Raw genomic sequence first — 16,476 nt, 5'->3', positions numbered from 1 at the left:
GATGAACTTTTATCTTTTACTGGCCCAACGACGATTCAATCACATTTTAATTTACATTAGAAGCTTAATAAGTCATCACTACAGATCATTTGAACATATTGTTAGATCATGTGACACAGCCTAAATAATCGATTTGGGAGGACGAGAGTGAACAACCTCGAAAGACAGCATGAGAAAACGATCTAAAAAGATAGCCTGAAAGGACATCCAGAAAAAATAATTAAAGACTATTTGAAAAAAGAACCTAAGAGAATGACTTGTTGCTGCGTAAAGTACAACAATCATTAATTTTAATCTTCATTTTGTATTCCTTTCTTTCATGGTAGAGAAACAAAAAGAAAGAAGGAAAATCTAATAACAACTCAAGGTTTGAACTTTACAATCCGTGGAAAGAGATAGAGAACCCCATTTGTTTACGCGTTTGAAGGTGGATGAGTGGTGGCAACTTGCTATTTTTCAACGCAAAGTTGCAGATCTGATATTCTGGATTTATCAGAAAACCATAAATGGGTAACGTGCAACGTGCTATCGACCACCTAAGACACAATTTGTCACCATTTTCTTATGATGTAGTAATTGTTTTATAAGAAAGAAGACTCCAAAATCGGTTACTTTCAATAGCGTACTTGGGTTGAAAAACATGGAATGTTAATTAAATTCAGGTTAAATATATTTGTAATTTATAAATTTAAACGTAAAACTAAAATTTATTTTGTTTTAAATTTTGATATATTTTAATTTTTAAATTAAAAAAATAATATGTACAGTATTCTTAATCCAACCAAGCTAATTATTTTTGCATGTCAAATAATCTTTAAAATTAATATTTGAATTAAAGTGTGTGTAAACAATTCAAACATGGGACGCAAACAAAATTTACATAATTATATTAAAAGAATTATATCTATTATTTTTAAACTTTGAATATCAAACTTTTAAAATAAATAGTATCAAAATTTGAAACCGATATCATTTCAATTTTATGTTTAAGTTTAAAGATAAAAAAAAAATATTTAACCCTTCAAATTAACAATGCATCAAAGCATGCGGAGAAGATTATGTTCTTAAATGTGTGGATAAAAAATAAATGTGAAGAAAACAATATATTTAATTTACATAGCTGGAAAGAATTGTTCTCCAACAGTTTATCATAAATAGCTTTAATGCGGAGGGTGAAATGGTGTCAGAAACAATACCTTTTTAGAAACTAATTCTATAATTGATTGGAAGACTAACTCTTCCTTTTAAAATGTTATTGTTTAAAGGTTACAGAAATAACGCCGAACAGTCTAAGAAGACATGGCAAAGGATTTGGTAAACAATAATTGAAAAAATAGATCTCGCAAAAAAAGATTCGAGTGCTTAATTTTGATATTCAGTTTAGTCTCCAATTTTAAAAATGTCAACCTTTAGTCCTTATGATATAAAAAATGTATCAAATCAGTCCTATCCGTTGACAAATCACAAAATATTAGATACCTAAGTATGAAAACTTGTGATTTATTATTCATTAAATGTTGCCATGAGAACTAATTTGATACATATTTTTCATATTGTAGAGACTAAAGGTTGACATTTTTAAAAGTGGAGACTAAACTGAACATCAGAACTTAACTTAGAGACAAAAAAAATGTTTAAACCTAAATTCATCGATGAGCGAAGCAACCCTCAGCGTTTTCCCTTTTCAAGCACTAGTCTTTATTACGAATCTTCGCATGCGATGTCACACCACATGGTATGTATGTCAAGACGTGGAGTAAAGATTAAAAAAAGTATATTTAATTCTGTTAAATTAAAATTATGATGTATCTCTTCATACATCACAACAAAGATAAAATAACATCACATTTCTTTTTAAAGATACTAAATAAAAACATATTTTTAATTTAATATAAATACAATAATCTTAACTTACTTTAATACTCTAATTCTTGGCCAATCACTTTGTAAATGTCTTATGATATTTTTCTGCTTTCAGAGATCCCATGAAAGTGTGATTGCTGAAAAATAGTGGTAATGAGTTTCATAATGCTAAAAGGCATTAATGACCAAATATTATAACGAAGGGTGTCAGAAAATCCCTCCTATCTATGATCAGCATACATGCTCTTGGTTCTTTCCTTTATTTCAGTTGCATAATTGGTTCTTTCCTTTTCCCAATTTCATTATTGGAAATTCCAAGAACTTTCTTGGAATGTTTCATCTGGAAATTAAAATGGTTCTCCCTACCGTTGTTTTTTTCATCTAACAAGCTACTTCTGCAACTTTGGAAGGGTACTTCTGAAGTTTCCATTTTCACTTTTTCCAGATAAGGTCGTGGTCCAGGAAAATACTTGCTGCCATCAAGTATCCACTTTTTTAGTGATGAGGTATTATTTCTCCAGATTAACATTTCTGATAAAAAAATAAAAAAATACCATATGGTGCTCTTCTGTTTTCTTTAACTTTTGACCTGACAGAACTCAATGCCCATGGATAGTTTAAGATTTAATATAATTTCCAATTGTTGAGCCGAAGTTTTTCTCAAAATAAGGATATTGTCAACAAACATAATGAGTAGTTTGGGCAGATTTTCGTGCACGGCATCATGAATCAAATGAGAATTTCTTCATGCAAATTGCTAAAATTAAAATAAATGACGGAGATATGGGATTTCCGACTCCCCTAGGGGAACAGAATGCTTCTCTTTATATCACCATTCCACAATAACGTGAACGATGATGTGCAGGCTATAATCATATTTCTCACGCATGGGGAACTTTTGGCTCCTCCATACAATCATGAATAAGTGACAGATTCGATCATACGCTTTTTTCTAAGTCTATTTCACTAGACTTAATAGCGTTCATCCTCCATGCAGTGCACTAGCTCAAGCGCAATGATGTTTTCAAGATGATATTCCTGCCAAGAAGCAAGGTAGTTTGGCAGAGACGAAATCATTTAGGACATACTGCAGCCTATCGGCTATAACATTGAAAATGCATTTATAAGGTACATTACACCGACAAATTGATAGTTAAATTGAGAACCAGCGGCACCTTTGTTTTTCTCCATTAATTTCCTCTTTAAGAAAACCCAGGTTCAATGTCTAGTGCAATGAGCAAACCTTCCGTGCAACTCAGTCATTGTTGGTCAGTCCGGTGTACCCTTGACTAGTTTCCCCCTTGTATCCAGGTGACAACTTCGATCCTTGGGACTCGATACAGAGGCATTTGCAGAACCTAAGCTCAAAGACGGAGTAGGACTGTGTTTGTGCGAATGAGGCGCATAAATCCAATACTAGCGATAATGGTCCCTTGGCTAAATGCAGAAAATATAACCTTACAGACTGCACTGTTGGCTGGGAGATATCCTGAGTGTGAGCAAACAAAAATCAATAGCTACACTTGGTACTAATATAATTCACTTTTCAGGTACATGGAGCAACCATTCTGCCAATACTGGAATATTACCATCAGGATTGGATTCATTTGAACGAGGTTGGCAACATTGCACTCCCTGTAAACTATTTGGATGTATGAATTTTAAAAAACACAACATCAATCACGTCACTCTTCACATCAATCACTTCACTCTTCACATCAATCATCAGTCATCATCTTGTTTCAAGATTCAGAAAAATCAATTATTTGCATTCCTCTTCCCGCGACAGCAATTTGATATTGGTTCCTGCAAAAGAAAAAAAGAGTTCAGACAAACAAAAATATATAACCTAACCTGATCATCCAATCATATATAACAATCACCTGCCACAAGCCCTAGCAGATAACGCTTCTGGCTCTGGAACACTAACTATAAGATATGAATGCTCTATTAGTTTATTCCGCTGAAGACGCCAGCATCTGACCCGCTGATCAAGTCCAGTGGAAAACACCCAGGATCCGTCTGTCCAGACACCTTCATAAAATAAAAGCTGATTATGATGCATCAATGATCAAAATTATTGAAATAGTTCGTATGCATTTTCAGATTTTAGCTTCAATTTATGATTCAAAAATGGATATATAGTTTTCAAGGATCACAAGTATGTTAATATTTACCCCACGAGAAATCTTGTCAAATCTACCAGACTAGTCTATTCTAAACCCTAAACTAAAACAATTATACGGGGATACACTTAAAATATTCTAAGATAGGTGCTACACGAAGTTAATCTTTTTTGGGGAAAAGACGAGCATTGAATCAAACAATGAAAGCCAACAAGCTCCACTATTCTTTACAACTGGAGCAAACAAAAACATGGGGATAGATCGAGAGTATAATTATACAGCTTCTTTACCTTTGACGGAAGCGCTGTGGGCAGAGGGTAATTTTTCGTTATTTAAGAATCTAATCTTAAATTTCTTGCTCATATTTTTAAAGTTGAAGTCCTTTCCATATTCAGGCACAGAGGCAATATGAGTGATCTCAGGGCACAAAATCCCGTCACTTAAATTTATTGATTTAGGTGATAATTCAACCATTAGATGATTAAGTGCTTGATCATCACCCCCACTAACTATGCTGTACATTTCACAACAGTCAGTATTTTGCCCACTCTTTATCTCTGAAACATGGAGACAGTTGACACCAGATTGGTGAATCTTTTGCAGGCATAGAGGCTGTATTTCACATATTTCCGTCGAGGAATTATCAGTCTTGCTTTCTAACTCAAGGAGAGTCATATGTGTGGATTGAGAACAACCCGTCCTGCTGCCTTCAGAATCACTTGGCACGTAAGGGGTCCCCTTTTCGGTCTTCTCTTTGGCTTTCAAAGTGACCAGACTGCTTTCTTGTCGTTTCTTTGACAAGTCTCTGCGTAATGACCTCCACTGCCTACCACCCTGACTTCCTCTCCCCGTGCGTGGTCGCTTTTGACAATCAAAAAGCTTTTCGACATTACAAACTGAAACCCGTTGCATAAAAGCTTCAACACTGTCAGTTAGGTCCCAAAAAGCAACACTGCCATCAGTAGACCCACTAATCACAATATAAACATTTCCAGCTTGGATGTTTTCTGCAAAAAAAATGTTCAGACATAAGATGAATCAAATTTATACAGGAAACAGGTGCTACACAGAAATATGAATCATAAAATTATAATAATGTCATTAAATAACAAATTTATCATTACAAACACGGTGTGCTTTTAGTTGGGAGTTGGGTTATTCTTCAAAAGGCAAAAGCACATCCAAAAACCAAAAAACTGATCATTTTATTGAAAGTGTTACAAACCTCTATGAATACGCTTCCTATATAACTTACAAGATAGAATAAATCAAACCCTCGTAAGCTTAAGACTTCAAACTACTAACAACCAATAAGAAAACCTTGTGCACTCAAAGAAAACCCACCAATACCAATATAGAATCAACTGACTTCCCAAACAGACCCAATAACCTGGGAATAAGAAAATCGCTGAAATATCCCAACCACCCAATACCAAATTAATTAGTCATAACTAGTATCACAGAATACATGTAACAGTAATCTAGCATGGCCTTTGGGCTTATTTAAACCAGTCTCGTGATCACAAATTAAACCCAACCCAAACATTGAGACAATTTCCATCTTTGAACTTTGGTTTTCTCAATTCCAGTACATCGTGCATTAAGTTTTTCACCATTAATTTTGAGTACCATGCAACAAAACCATATTAACTTTTGAAGAGACAAACTTAGAAATAAATTGTGTTATTGCAATAAAACTATCACATCCACATGAAAGAAGGAATTAAAATGTACAGAAGAACTCTCTACCCAGTAATCACTGTCATGTAATACAAACCTTCACAAGGCCTACACAGGGGAAATATGATATGCTGCAATGACAAAACTGGTGCCAATAAAGGAACTAGTAAAGCGACATCAAACCTGCCATCAGGTAAAAGGGAAAGCAGCATGTGAAATGTAGCGAGAAAAATAAGAAAGTAGTGAAAAAAAATATCATAGAAACAGACAGAGGATTAAATGAAAATACCACAAGCGAAAGGGTAAAACTAAAGCCCGTAACATAAGTGTAGCATCTGAACATGCAACAACAACAAAACAAACAGATATCCTGGAATGTACACAAAAGGAAAGGTTAGTTTCTGTTTTTCTGTACCCAAATACATGATCAAGAAAGGAAATATTAGGCATCTTTTCTCACCTGGAACCGGAACATCTAACAAGAAAAGCTGTGACTGCAAGATATCTCCAGTCATCTTCATGTTTATCTCTGATCAAGTTTGCCATTCCACTCTCAGAAATCAATCCAGCATCATTATTTGTATGAGAAACATTTTCTGCAACACCAACTATCTTCTGCACATTATTTTTGGGAGTATCGCGTGTAATTGAATATTTGGCTGGCATATCAGTAGACAGCCACTGGAACGTCATTGATGAGGACAAACTTGACAAAAAACAGTCATCATCTCCTTCTGATTTGTGTTGATGATTGATTACGAAGTCATTTTTTATGTCCAGCCTCGTATTTTTTAATAACCAAGAGGTTAAGACACGCTTTGCACCCACTGATATGAGTAATGTTGGATTATCCTTTTTTTCAACCGCAGCATTCAGTTCAATCCTCCCATGAGGTACATCACCCATATCTGATGAAATAGTGTGTACTTTCGACACACAACAAATTGATCTCACTGCTGACCCTCCAACATGTTCTCCAAGCAGTTTTGACATGGACCAATTTTCAGTGCCCGGAGAGTACCTAAATAAAACAGAAAAGGTAGGTGTTAATAAAGCATTCAAGCAAGTTCTACAGACAGCAGACAACAATGGTCTTACCAAGTCAACCTCACAGTTCCATCCTCACACCCAGTTGCAATCCAACTTGATTTAGAAAATAAGGTGCACTTGAAATTATCTCCAACTACCACATCTTCAGAGATAAAGCACAAGGAATGTATCTCTCTACCATGGAATTGCGTGTGTAAATTTTGAGGGTAAACCTTCCCATCTCTATTATGAATCCATTGTCTATGTATATGTATCAATTCATCCTGTAATAATTGGTCATATTAGTTAGATGTTTCGGAGACAATAGTGAGAAAAGAAATCAATCATCTAGGACAAAATAGGCTTATTACCTAATAAAGTGACTGCAGGAAAGGCTTAAAAATGTAGTAATGTTTTAAAAATATTAACTTCAAAGATTTCAGTTGTTTTAAAGATTAAATTTCAGTTATATGTTTGGGACAGTAGCTGAAATTTGTAGTGGTTTTTTTTCTTAAAAATTAAGCTGATTTTGAGTGTGAAATGTGTAGCTTATAATTATTCCTTATAATTATTCCTCAACTTCAGATATATATATATATATATATAAGTGAGATTCAAACTTTGCCATAAAAGTTCATTTTGAAATATTAATTTAAACCCAAACCAACATTCTAAGACGGTAATTGCTATAAAGATATATATAAGGATCATATCTTTATAATTACATATACCAGGATCATATTTTTATATCTTTGTAATAAAGAATCTCAAGATCATATTTATATTATTCTATCTATGATCGTATCTTTATTATTAGAGAATATCAAGTCTCCTCTAGTTATCAAATTGATTTCTTTTTCTCAATATAAATAAATCACCCATGTTATTATCAAAATGCAGATTCCAGTTTAATGCCTCCCTTTATCCTTCTAATAAAAAAAATATCAAGATCATATCTTTGTTATTAGAGGATATTAGATTTCCTATATTTATCTGATTGATTTCCTTTTCTCAATATAAATAAATCACCCATGTTGTTACAGAAAACACAAGGTTGATGTTTCTCTTTATATTTATAGCTTAACAGTAACAGTCTATCCTAGGTCCATTGTTGGTCACCTGCATTTGCCACACTCCAGACTAGAGCTCATGCACATGTTGGAAAGTTGCTTTCATTGTGATCACAGCCTTAGTTGTAGTCACTCCCAGCCCACCTTAGTTGCAACCTAAGAGGGTGGTAGTTTGGTCCCACCCATGTCAACTTGTTGTAAGGATCAAATAGAAGTAGGGTACAAACTTAACCTTTATGTAATTATAATTATAGTAGAATTTATTAGGCCCAAACCGTCATTCCAAGACAACCACGCCCTTATATTCTACAATTGCAACACTAAATTTCAACTCTAGTTTTAGAACTTCTTTAACTTCTTCCTACACCTATAGTGAAGCTACACAAGATGATCAAAAGTTCCTTTCAGTTACCCTTAGACATGGTTAGGAAAATTTTGAAATCTGAAGAACGCATATACAAGCCCTGTTCATTAAATGATCTTAAATAGAAAGAAACACCAATGAGTTTAACTACTTTGAGCTTGAGCAGCAAGATCAAATAACTAATGAGCAGTTGTAAATGTATTCCAGGACAGATAAAGCTGAGCAGTTTTAAATGTACTCCAGGACAGATAAAGCTTAAGTAAATGCTAAATGCTTCCTGAAACTTTGAATAATTAAACGTTCAAAGCAGAAAGCAAACCTTGACAAAGGCAAAGCAGTTCTTCATCTCTGGTATATCACCCAAATAATAGGAATGAGGACGTCGCCATCCACCACATGGAATGTTCACCACCTGTTAATATCGTCTGATATCATCAAATCTATAACAGGTGCTAATGGTATAAAGCAACGAGCAAGTAAACGTAAGTATTAACTAAGCATAGTAAAGAGAAAAGGTTGTCAAAGTACCTTATTTTCGTTCACTAAGTTCCATACTATGAAATCCACAGATGCAAAACCAGCTGCATAGCTGCTTGACAATCTATCACCAGACTTGTTATCCACAGAAACATACTCAATCAAAGACAATTCTTTAACTTGTTTCATTCCCGTAAATTGCAAATTATGCATTTCTTTGTCATATTCCAGATAACATATGCAACCATCTGCTCCAGTCTGAAGAGGAATAGAAATCAACAATTGGAATCAAGATTGACCACAATCACATCTACACTTACAGGTTAGAATATTAAGAGTGCTCTCAATATTATATTTGGCAGATGCTTAAACGTGGATCACCAGTCACTACATCTAAAGGAGAAAAGTTGAACATACTGAGCGTATCTCTATCTGATTATAACCAAGCTTAGTCACAGAAACACTGGAGACACTTGAAATCCCATGAACTCCTTTGAAATAATTTACTGGAGGTATCTTCCTTTCTTCTGCACCAGATATGCTCAGGACCAGATTCTTTAGCAAAGGGAACAAAACCATATTACCCCGCACATCACCGCATGCTAAAACCTGACATTCGGATTAAAGATAAATTTCCATTTTTAATTTGTACACTAGCATGTTCATATCAATATTTTAAAATTAAAAATGAAAAACATCCCATGCTTCCTTCCACATGATTAATCATCAAATAATCCCATATTAAGGTCCATTTCTACAAAAAATAAATTTTAAAATGATATTTTAATTGCATTATAAAGTCAGATTCTATCAAGTATCTTATAGTCTTCCACAGATAATAATTAAGCAACCATGAACGCATTAAAATTTAATCTACTCACCACCAAAAAGAATAAACTGATAAAATGTAGGATATGGATAGATGGATCTGGATCCTCTCATGCTAGGAAGTTCATGAATTTATCATGTTATGAGAGCCACAAGCAAAATTATGAACCCTTAAAATGGTGGGTCACACGATAATTTTTTATGCCTTTCTCATAACATGACCAAAAACTTGAGAAGATCCTAACGAAGGATAGAAGAATACCTCTTCCTCCATGCATGCATCCAAACACATTATCCGCATTCCATAATTTGATATGAACTCTGCTATAAGTGATAATTTGTTACTGCTCGTGGAGCTCTGAAGATCAGATTGTGAAGGGTCAGGCAATCTCCAGAGTTTCAATGTTCCTCTAGGATCAGCTGTGAAGACATACCTACACAATTGTGTCACCAGAGAAAAGTAATACTTTATTATATTAAAAATAAATAAATAAATAAAAATCAAAACAAAAGAAAAGATTAAGAAATGGAAATAGAAACTAGAGAAGGCTGCAATATACTAGGACCTCCCATTTTATAGGACCTCCCATTTTATAGTAGTGTGATAAATAAGGTAAGATGAGACTATATAATGAGTATGCTTAACACAGTACAAACAGTATGATCTTATGACCTGTCAACCAAAGAGGTACATAATTTGAACTATGTTGTAATTTGAGATAATATCTTTTAGAATTTTCCTAATTAGAAGAAATAGATACATAATCTTTTATTTTATTTTATTTTATTTTTTTCAAGATTTCCTAGTTTCCCTATTTCCCTTTTTAGGAGAATTAGATTACTACAAATATAGGGTATCAGAATGTATTTTTTTATGATTTGAATAATAAATCAGTATTATTTTCCACTACGTTAGCAACAAGTGCAATCTTCTCTTCCTTGTCTAAAGTTTCATAATGGTGTGGAGTTTTTTTTTTTCTATAATTACATGTTTAAATAACAAGACCAGGACACTCAACAGCCGAAAGCACCGAAGGATGGATTTACACCTTAGCAACAGGTATTGTGTATCCATGCATGATTTAAGAAACGCATTACCTACATCCCAGAGATTTGCACCAATAAGTACCCAAGAGCTGTCTCTCCGTTTCAGCTGGCCAAGTAAAGCACAATCTCACTATAGGAGTGCAATCATCCTTGGTAACCTCAATAATTGTCATATTTCCTTTACCATCTCCGATAGCAATCCAATCCTCAGCACCACAGTCATGTTCAACAGAGTCCTTGGACAATAAATCCATACAGATAATTGGTGCCCCATTGCTGACCTGGACAAGTTGATTCCACTGAGCACCTCCAGTATCACATAATTTAGCATGGTAGAGATAACCCTGATTGGTGGCAACATAAAGAGAATCCTGACAGGAAAAGCGCAAACATCGAACATATTCACTCTTGCTACAACAAAAGAGGAGGCAAGGCCAGTCAACATGGAAATCAGAATACAGTTATAGGCAAACACATAACAACACTGGTTCCAAATTTTGTAGAGTTAGTAGCAGACCCAAGTGAGTTCTTAATATTTTAATAAACCTACCTGTCCATAAATCCAATATGCTCTGACACATTAGGTGTGCAAATCGAAAACAACTCTGTACTACAAGGGGATCCTTGTACTGCTTCCAAGCCCATGGGCAGAGATGCATGAGGTTTATGTACTTTAATAGCAGAGTCAAACCCAGCAGTTATAAGCAGTGATGAATTTGGGTCATACAAACATCTCCATATACCTCTTCCACTGTATACAGCAAAGAATGCAAATACTTTGTCATGCCTCTAATTGTACAAGTGAAATTGTGAGAACCTTAAAGATCATAAAATAACTGTCTTACAGAGAACACAACTTAAGTAGTACTCAGGTTATGATTCTAATGAAGCAGTAGAATGCTAGAATTGTAAGTTACAAAGCAAAAAAGAAATTGCTTGTACAGTACTATATCACATCCAATTAATTTTACTTTTAGAAAAAAACAAAATTGGAACATCTGTAAGTAGGAAAATCCAAAATTCATGCTAGAAATTTCTTTGGTTCATTTTTAAACCTCATCTAATTATCTATGAACCAAAAATAGACAACTTTCACAGAGAAGCATGGGAAATCAATAACTAACAAGAAATATTTTTTTGAGTCAGGTCATTTAAGGGTTGATATATGATCAACCACTTTTATCACAATTTCAAAGGTACTCAAGATATCATTCTACCGATAGTTGTTTCCTGTAGACACTCAGTTCACAGAATGTCAAAAGTCCACATAATCTTCAATGATTGTTTGCTTAGGGCCACAGTAAATTTCAAATATTAGCAATTTATACTCTAACTCAACAATCAAGAATTTATGTTCATAAGATAACTTACATGTGCTCCTTAATGACTTGCAGTTGTTTACCGTCCACTCCCCAAATACGACATGTACAATCCTCACTAACAGTGACAAACAACTGCAGAAATAAAAAGAGAAATATAAATGGAAATCTAAGCGGAGAGATAAATACAGTATGGTTTTGGACTGTCAAGTCAAATACATTAAAAAGAACGTTTAGTTGTAGTTAGTTTTTAATTGAAGACAAGTGTACCGTATTATGAGGGATGCTATTATCATTTATAAAAGATAGAATTAATATTTATGAAAAAGTCACTAGAAAATTAAAAATACATTAACAAGTAAAATAGCTTACAAAATTATTTCAATAAGTGGAGTTTATCAGTATCAGTAAAAATGATCAGACAGGTGAAAATAATAATTATGTCAAAATAACTCACTTGGTGGCAAAAAGTCACAAAATGAGAACTTAATAAGTAAACTCATTCACAAACTTTAAGCTAGTGGCACATGAATATCTTCAGAAATATTATTATGCATTTCAATTTGTAAGCATTTACTGGTCAGCAGTAATTAAAGGAATGGCTTACAAGAAGACCAAAGTCTAAGTCACTTTCAGAGAACAAGGGAGACAAATAAAAGTAAAAATTTCTGCCTTGAAAATAAGATATGTCTAGGAAGAAGCTTCTATCTCAAAAGTAAATACACATTTCAATCAAATAAAATAAATCAAAACAGAATAATGATTATTTAGTTAATACTGACCATTGCAAGGAAAAATTTGGAAAACAGTAAAAGATTGATACAGAGTGGAAAATTGTATGAAATGATACTATATAATAATTCTACCTTTTCCATTGGAGATGAAGAAGCACAATATGATATAATGAATAAAAATATAGGAAGTTTAACATATCAGTAAAGATCTTTTCTTGAAGATAAATTGTTCATATATATGAATGAAAGTGCATGATTCTTTTGGTTGTTTTATTTATTAAAAGATACTATTTAACCTAAGAAAATAAAAACTGAATGGCTTACATTATCAGAAATAGAGCAGTCCCAAACCCGAGCATTATGTCCAAATAAGACAAGGGGAGTGGAATTGTGGCACAATGCATGTTCCCCTTCAATAGAAACAGCCCAAACACGTGCACTGCGTTAATAAAGGAGACCAATCACAACACATGTCATTATATATTATCTAAGAGTGAACATAAATTAGTGATAAAGTAGGACTTGAAAAGTAACTCACCTCCGATCATCAGAGACAGATACCAGTTTAGATCCACAAGATGACCATGCTATTCGGAAGATTGAACCTTCATGTCCAATAAGTTTACATACATGAGTAGCCTCAAACTGTTTATCCTTTAGCTGGCAGCAAACAGAAGATGAAAGGCTCTGTTGATCATGGTTTTCTTGATGACTCGAAGATTTATTGTGTTGATGGGTCACTTTCCAAACAATAATCTGCCCGAACCAAACTCTTTGAAGTAATTAAAAGAAAATAAAAACATCAACAAATTAAACATCAGGCCATAAAAAACTTAAGGAACCTTTAAAAAGGACAATCATAAGTATTTTAAGTACAACACTAATATGGAGAAAACCAAAGTAAAGAGATACAGAGCAGAAAAAAGATCCTTCATGGGTGCGCTTCAATAAAAATAACTAACGTAATCATGTAGCATTATATTATGCTCATATTACGGCAGTTATGTTATATAGTTATTATCCTTCGATATGAAAATTGGGATAGTCTCCAACACTCAGAATTTTTCTTCGCATGAGGACTTTGGTTTTTGTATGTGGATTAAGCAGGATTGCATTGGCAGAAAAAAGATTCCATTTAATCAGTGTTATGAAGGCTTTTCCAGCAACTAGCCCACTGGATTTGCAGAAGCAGAATTTAGAGTAACAAATAATAAAGCAGATGGAAGATAATAAGCACATTATTAGGCATCAGGAACCAATTTCAAGCCAAATAATAGTAAAAATGCTCCCTGGATCAGGACAAGGAAGGAATTTACGTTATTATCAGTTCTGTCTAGGTTCACTTCTGACCACATACCTAACATGTCCATGTTGGATCGGAACATGCTATTCAGCATTTGATGAGACTAAACATAAAGGGGAAAAATGTATCTTTCTATGGGTATATCAATTGTCTTCAAAAGCATGACCTGTTAACTCAGTTTCTTTCTACCATCATTAAGGATCGCAAGCATTCACCATCATTTAAAAAGCAAAACAAAGGAAATGAAAGAATTAAATAGGTGAATTAGCAGGAAATACGTAAGCCTAATGCTTCCGCTACATATTAGTCAGATCAGGACTCTATCTAGGGAAGAAACGATAATATACTTGAATGATAGATATAAAATGTTTAGAATAAATACTTCATAATTCATGTGACTTTTGTCGCCCATTTTTAAAATCAATTGTAAACATTAATCATCAGCAGATCTCTCACCTCATTAAATATAGTACCAGAAGCTATTCGGAGGACTTCAAGATTGTGACCCCATAATCGCATTGAGTACAGAAGGCACCGTACTATTATCCAACGAGAAACATAACCTCATGAAAAAAAAAAAAAAAAAAAAAAAAAAAAAAAAAAAAACACATATAGTGAAGTTGAAACTAACCTGGAGATTGAACCTTAAGGACCGCAATGGAGTTAGAAAAATCCCAAACATGAACTGAATTATCACTACATCCGACAGCAAGAAAATGACCCTCCACATTGGAATGAGGTAAGCATCCCTGTTACCACGTAAAGAAAAAACGAACATAGGTAAGAAGAACACGCATTCATCATTTCAAAATCAAATGTGTTGAGCACTTATTCTCACTGACCTCGAGGAAGCAAACATCCAAAACCCAGTGGCCAAACTTCGGCAACAAATGAGCTAGCGTCAGCTCTGCGCTCCCAGAAACGGCATCAAATTCGAAGCTAAACAGCTTCACTCTGGTTTCCCCAAACACAGCAATCATGGTCCCGCGAGGGAAACTAGAAGCGATTCCGTGGACGCGAACTCCTTCGAATACGGAGAAGGACCTTATTCTCTTACTCAGCTCCAAATCATAGACCGCAATTTCAGAACCCAAACCTGAAGGAAGGTTCACTTGGTTAAAACAAATGAAGGTTAAACAATGTGAAATTCAGTGCGGAGAGAGCAAAACGGTACCCGCGAGCAGAAAAGGGAGAGAGAGATTTGGAAGGTGGAGAAAACACAGAGCTGAAATGTCTCCCAGGTAGGGACCACGGTGCATGCGCCATTCCGTTAAGCTTTGGTCTCTCACAGCCATTGCTCCGTTCGCCGAATCCATTTTGCTCCTTTAACGATGCAGTGGCGGAGTAGGGTTTAAGCATGCTTGCATTGAACTGAAGGATTTATAAGCTTGCTTCGCGCTGCTTCATTTTGGTCAAATTAATCTGTTAATTCCGAGTTTTTCAAAAGTTTGTGTAATTTTCAATACGTAATTCTTTTTTCTAGTTAAATTTTTTCCAAGCACAGAAATTATTTGACATTTTCAACTAATTTACAGATTTATTATTTAGTAAACTTTTCAATTATTTAAGCAACCTCAGATGATTCCATGTATTTGTATGGAGCAATACAGATATCTTAATTTAGTTAATGAATTTAGATAATTAGTTAAGATTTCTGTGAGTATAAGGAATATTTTGTAAAGGTTAAATAATCCAAAGATTAACAAGTTAATTAAAAAATTATTCTCATTTTTCAACATTTCATTTGTTTAATTGTATTTTAATTACTTTTTTTTTCCGATTTATGCGATATTAGTCTCAAAGTTTTTTAGGCCTTTATATTTTCTACGGAAAAGAAAGACTATAAACAATTAGGTTAAATATGTTTTTTATCCTCATATTTGTACCTAATTATCAACTGAGTCTTCATATTTTTTATGACATGCATCAGAGAGATTAGTAGGTTATTTAAAGTGATTCTATTATCTGGAATTTTTAGTTAAAAAAAAATAGTTAGAAATTTGGAAATCCCAAAGAGAACCAAATAAGGGTTTACGTTTTTAGAATATGGAGAACTTAGCTTTGGTTGCGCTAGAAACTTGCTTTTCCAGATCGTCCTCTTTCCTTTTATGTAAGCCATCAGAAGCTTCGAGCTTCTTCTTCTCTGACCTCGCGAACCACCCAACCTTGGAAAACCATTTTTGGCTCGTGCTTAGGGAGTGGTCTCGTGAAGGCACGACGGAAAGGGGGCAGAGGAGGAAGCTTCTTCTTCTTCCCTCTATTCTGATTCGTAGCAAGGAGGAAGTTTCCTTCTCTTCCTCCTCTTCTATTTTTTATTGGGTTCCGTAGGGGCTTTTGTGTCTGATATCTAATTTTTGCAAATTGGGATTAGGGTTTTCGTTTCAAATTGATTTGGGAAATCCTGGGTTCTCTCTGTATTCGAAATTTGGTTGAAATTCTTCTTCCTTGCAGATCGGCGGTGAGGGCTTATGTGTTTTGCAGTGAGATTGGGTTTCGATTAGAGACTTTAGGGGATCCTGTTCTTACACTTTTAATTGTGAAATTTGTGTGTTTTTGACCTTTTGTAATGAAGGATATTTGATGAATGCAATTAGGGGTGGTTCTTTCTTGATGATTTTGTGTGAATTTTTTATTGC

General features: G+C 34.2%; 1 protein-coding gene across 2 annotated transcripts; it reads right to left on the bottom strand.

The window, feature by feature from the left end:
- Positions 1-3,465: 3,465 nt before the first annotated feature.
- On the bottom strand, positions 3,466-15,257 carry LOC106757805. Of its 2 annotated transcripts, XM_014640604.2 has the most exons (20): positions 15,015-15,257; positions 14,683-14,936; positions 14,472-14,589; positions 14,297-14,379; positions 13,076-13,293; positions 12,862-12,976; positions 11,856-11,938; positions 11,035-11,235; positions 10,536-10,895; positions 9,700-9,871; positions 9,027-9,218; positions 8,661-8,867; positions 8,452-8,544; positions 6,768-6,982; positions 6,130-6,690; positions 5,959-6,039; positions 5,767-5,852; positions 4,280-4,996; positions 3,747-3,897; positions 3,466-3,669 (listed from the first exon to the last, which is right to left on the bottom strand). In XM_014640604.2, the coding sequence occupies exons 1-20, from the start codon at positions 15,154-15,156 to the stop codon at positions 3,606-3,608; spliced, it is 4,113 nt and encodes a 1,370-aa protein (XP_014496090.1). In that variant the 5' UTR covers positions 15,157-15,257; the 3' UTR covers positions 3,466-3,605. The 2 variants fall into 2 exon arrangements, with proteins under 2 accessions (XP_014496090.1, XP_022635068.1); XM_022779347.1 differs by lacking the exons at positions 14,683-14,936; positions 15,015-15,257 and having other exon boundaries at positions 13,076-13,309; positions 14,472-14,502.
- Between the last annotated feature and the right edge of the window lie 1,219 nt (positions 15,258-16,476).

The sequence above is a fragment of the Vigna radiata genome, chromosome 3, assembly GCF_000741045.1.
Source record: "Vigna radiata var. radiata cultivar VC1973A chromosome 3, Vradiata_ver6, whole genome shotgun sequence".
In the NCBI taxonomy this organism is placed as follows: Eukaryota; Viridiplantae; Streptophyta; class Magnoliopsida; order Fabales; family Fabaceae; genus Vigna; species Vigna radiata.
This window is presented reverse-complemented; position numbering and strand designations above follow the sequence as displayed.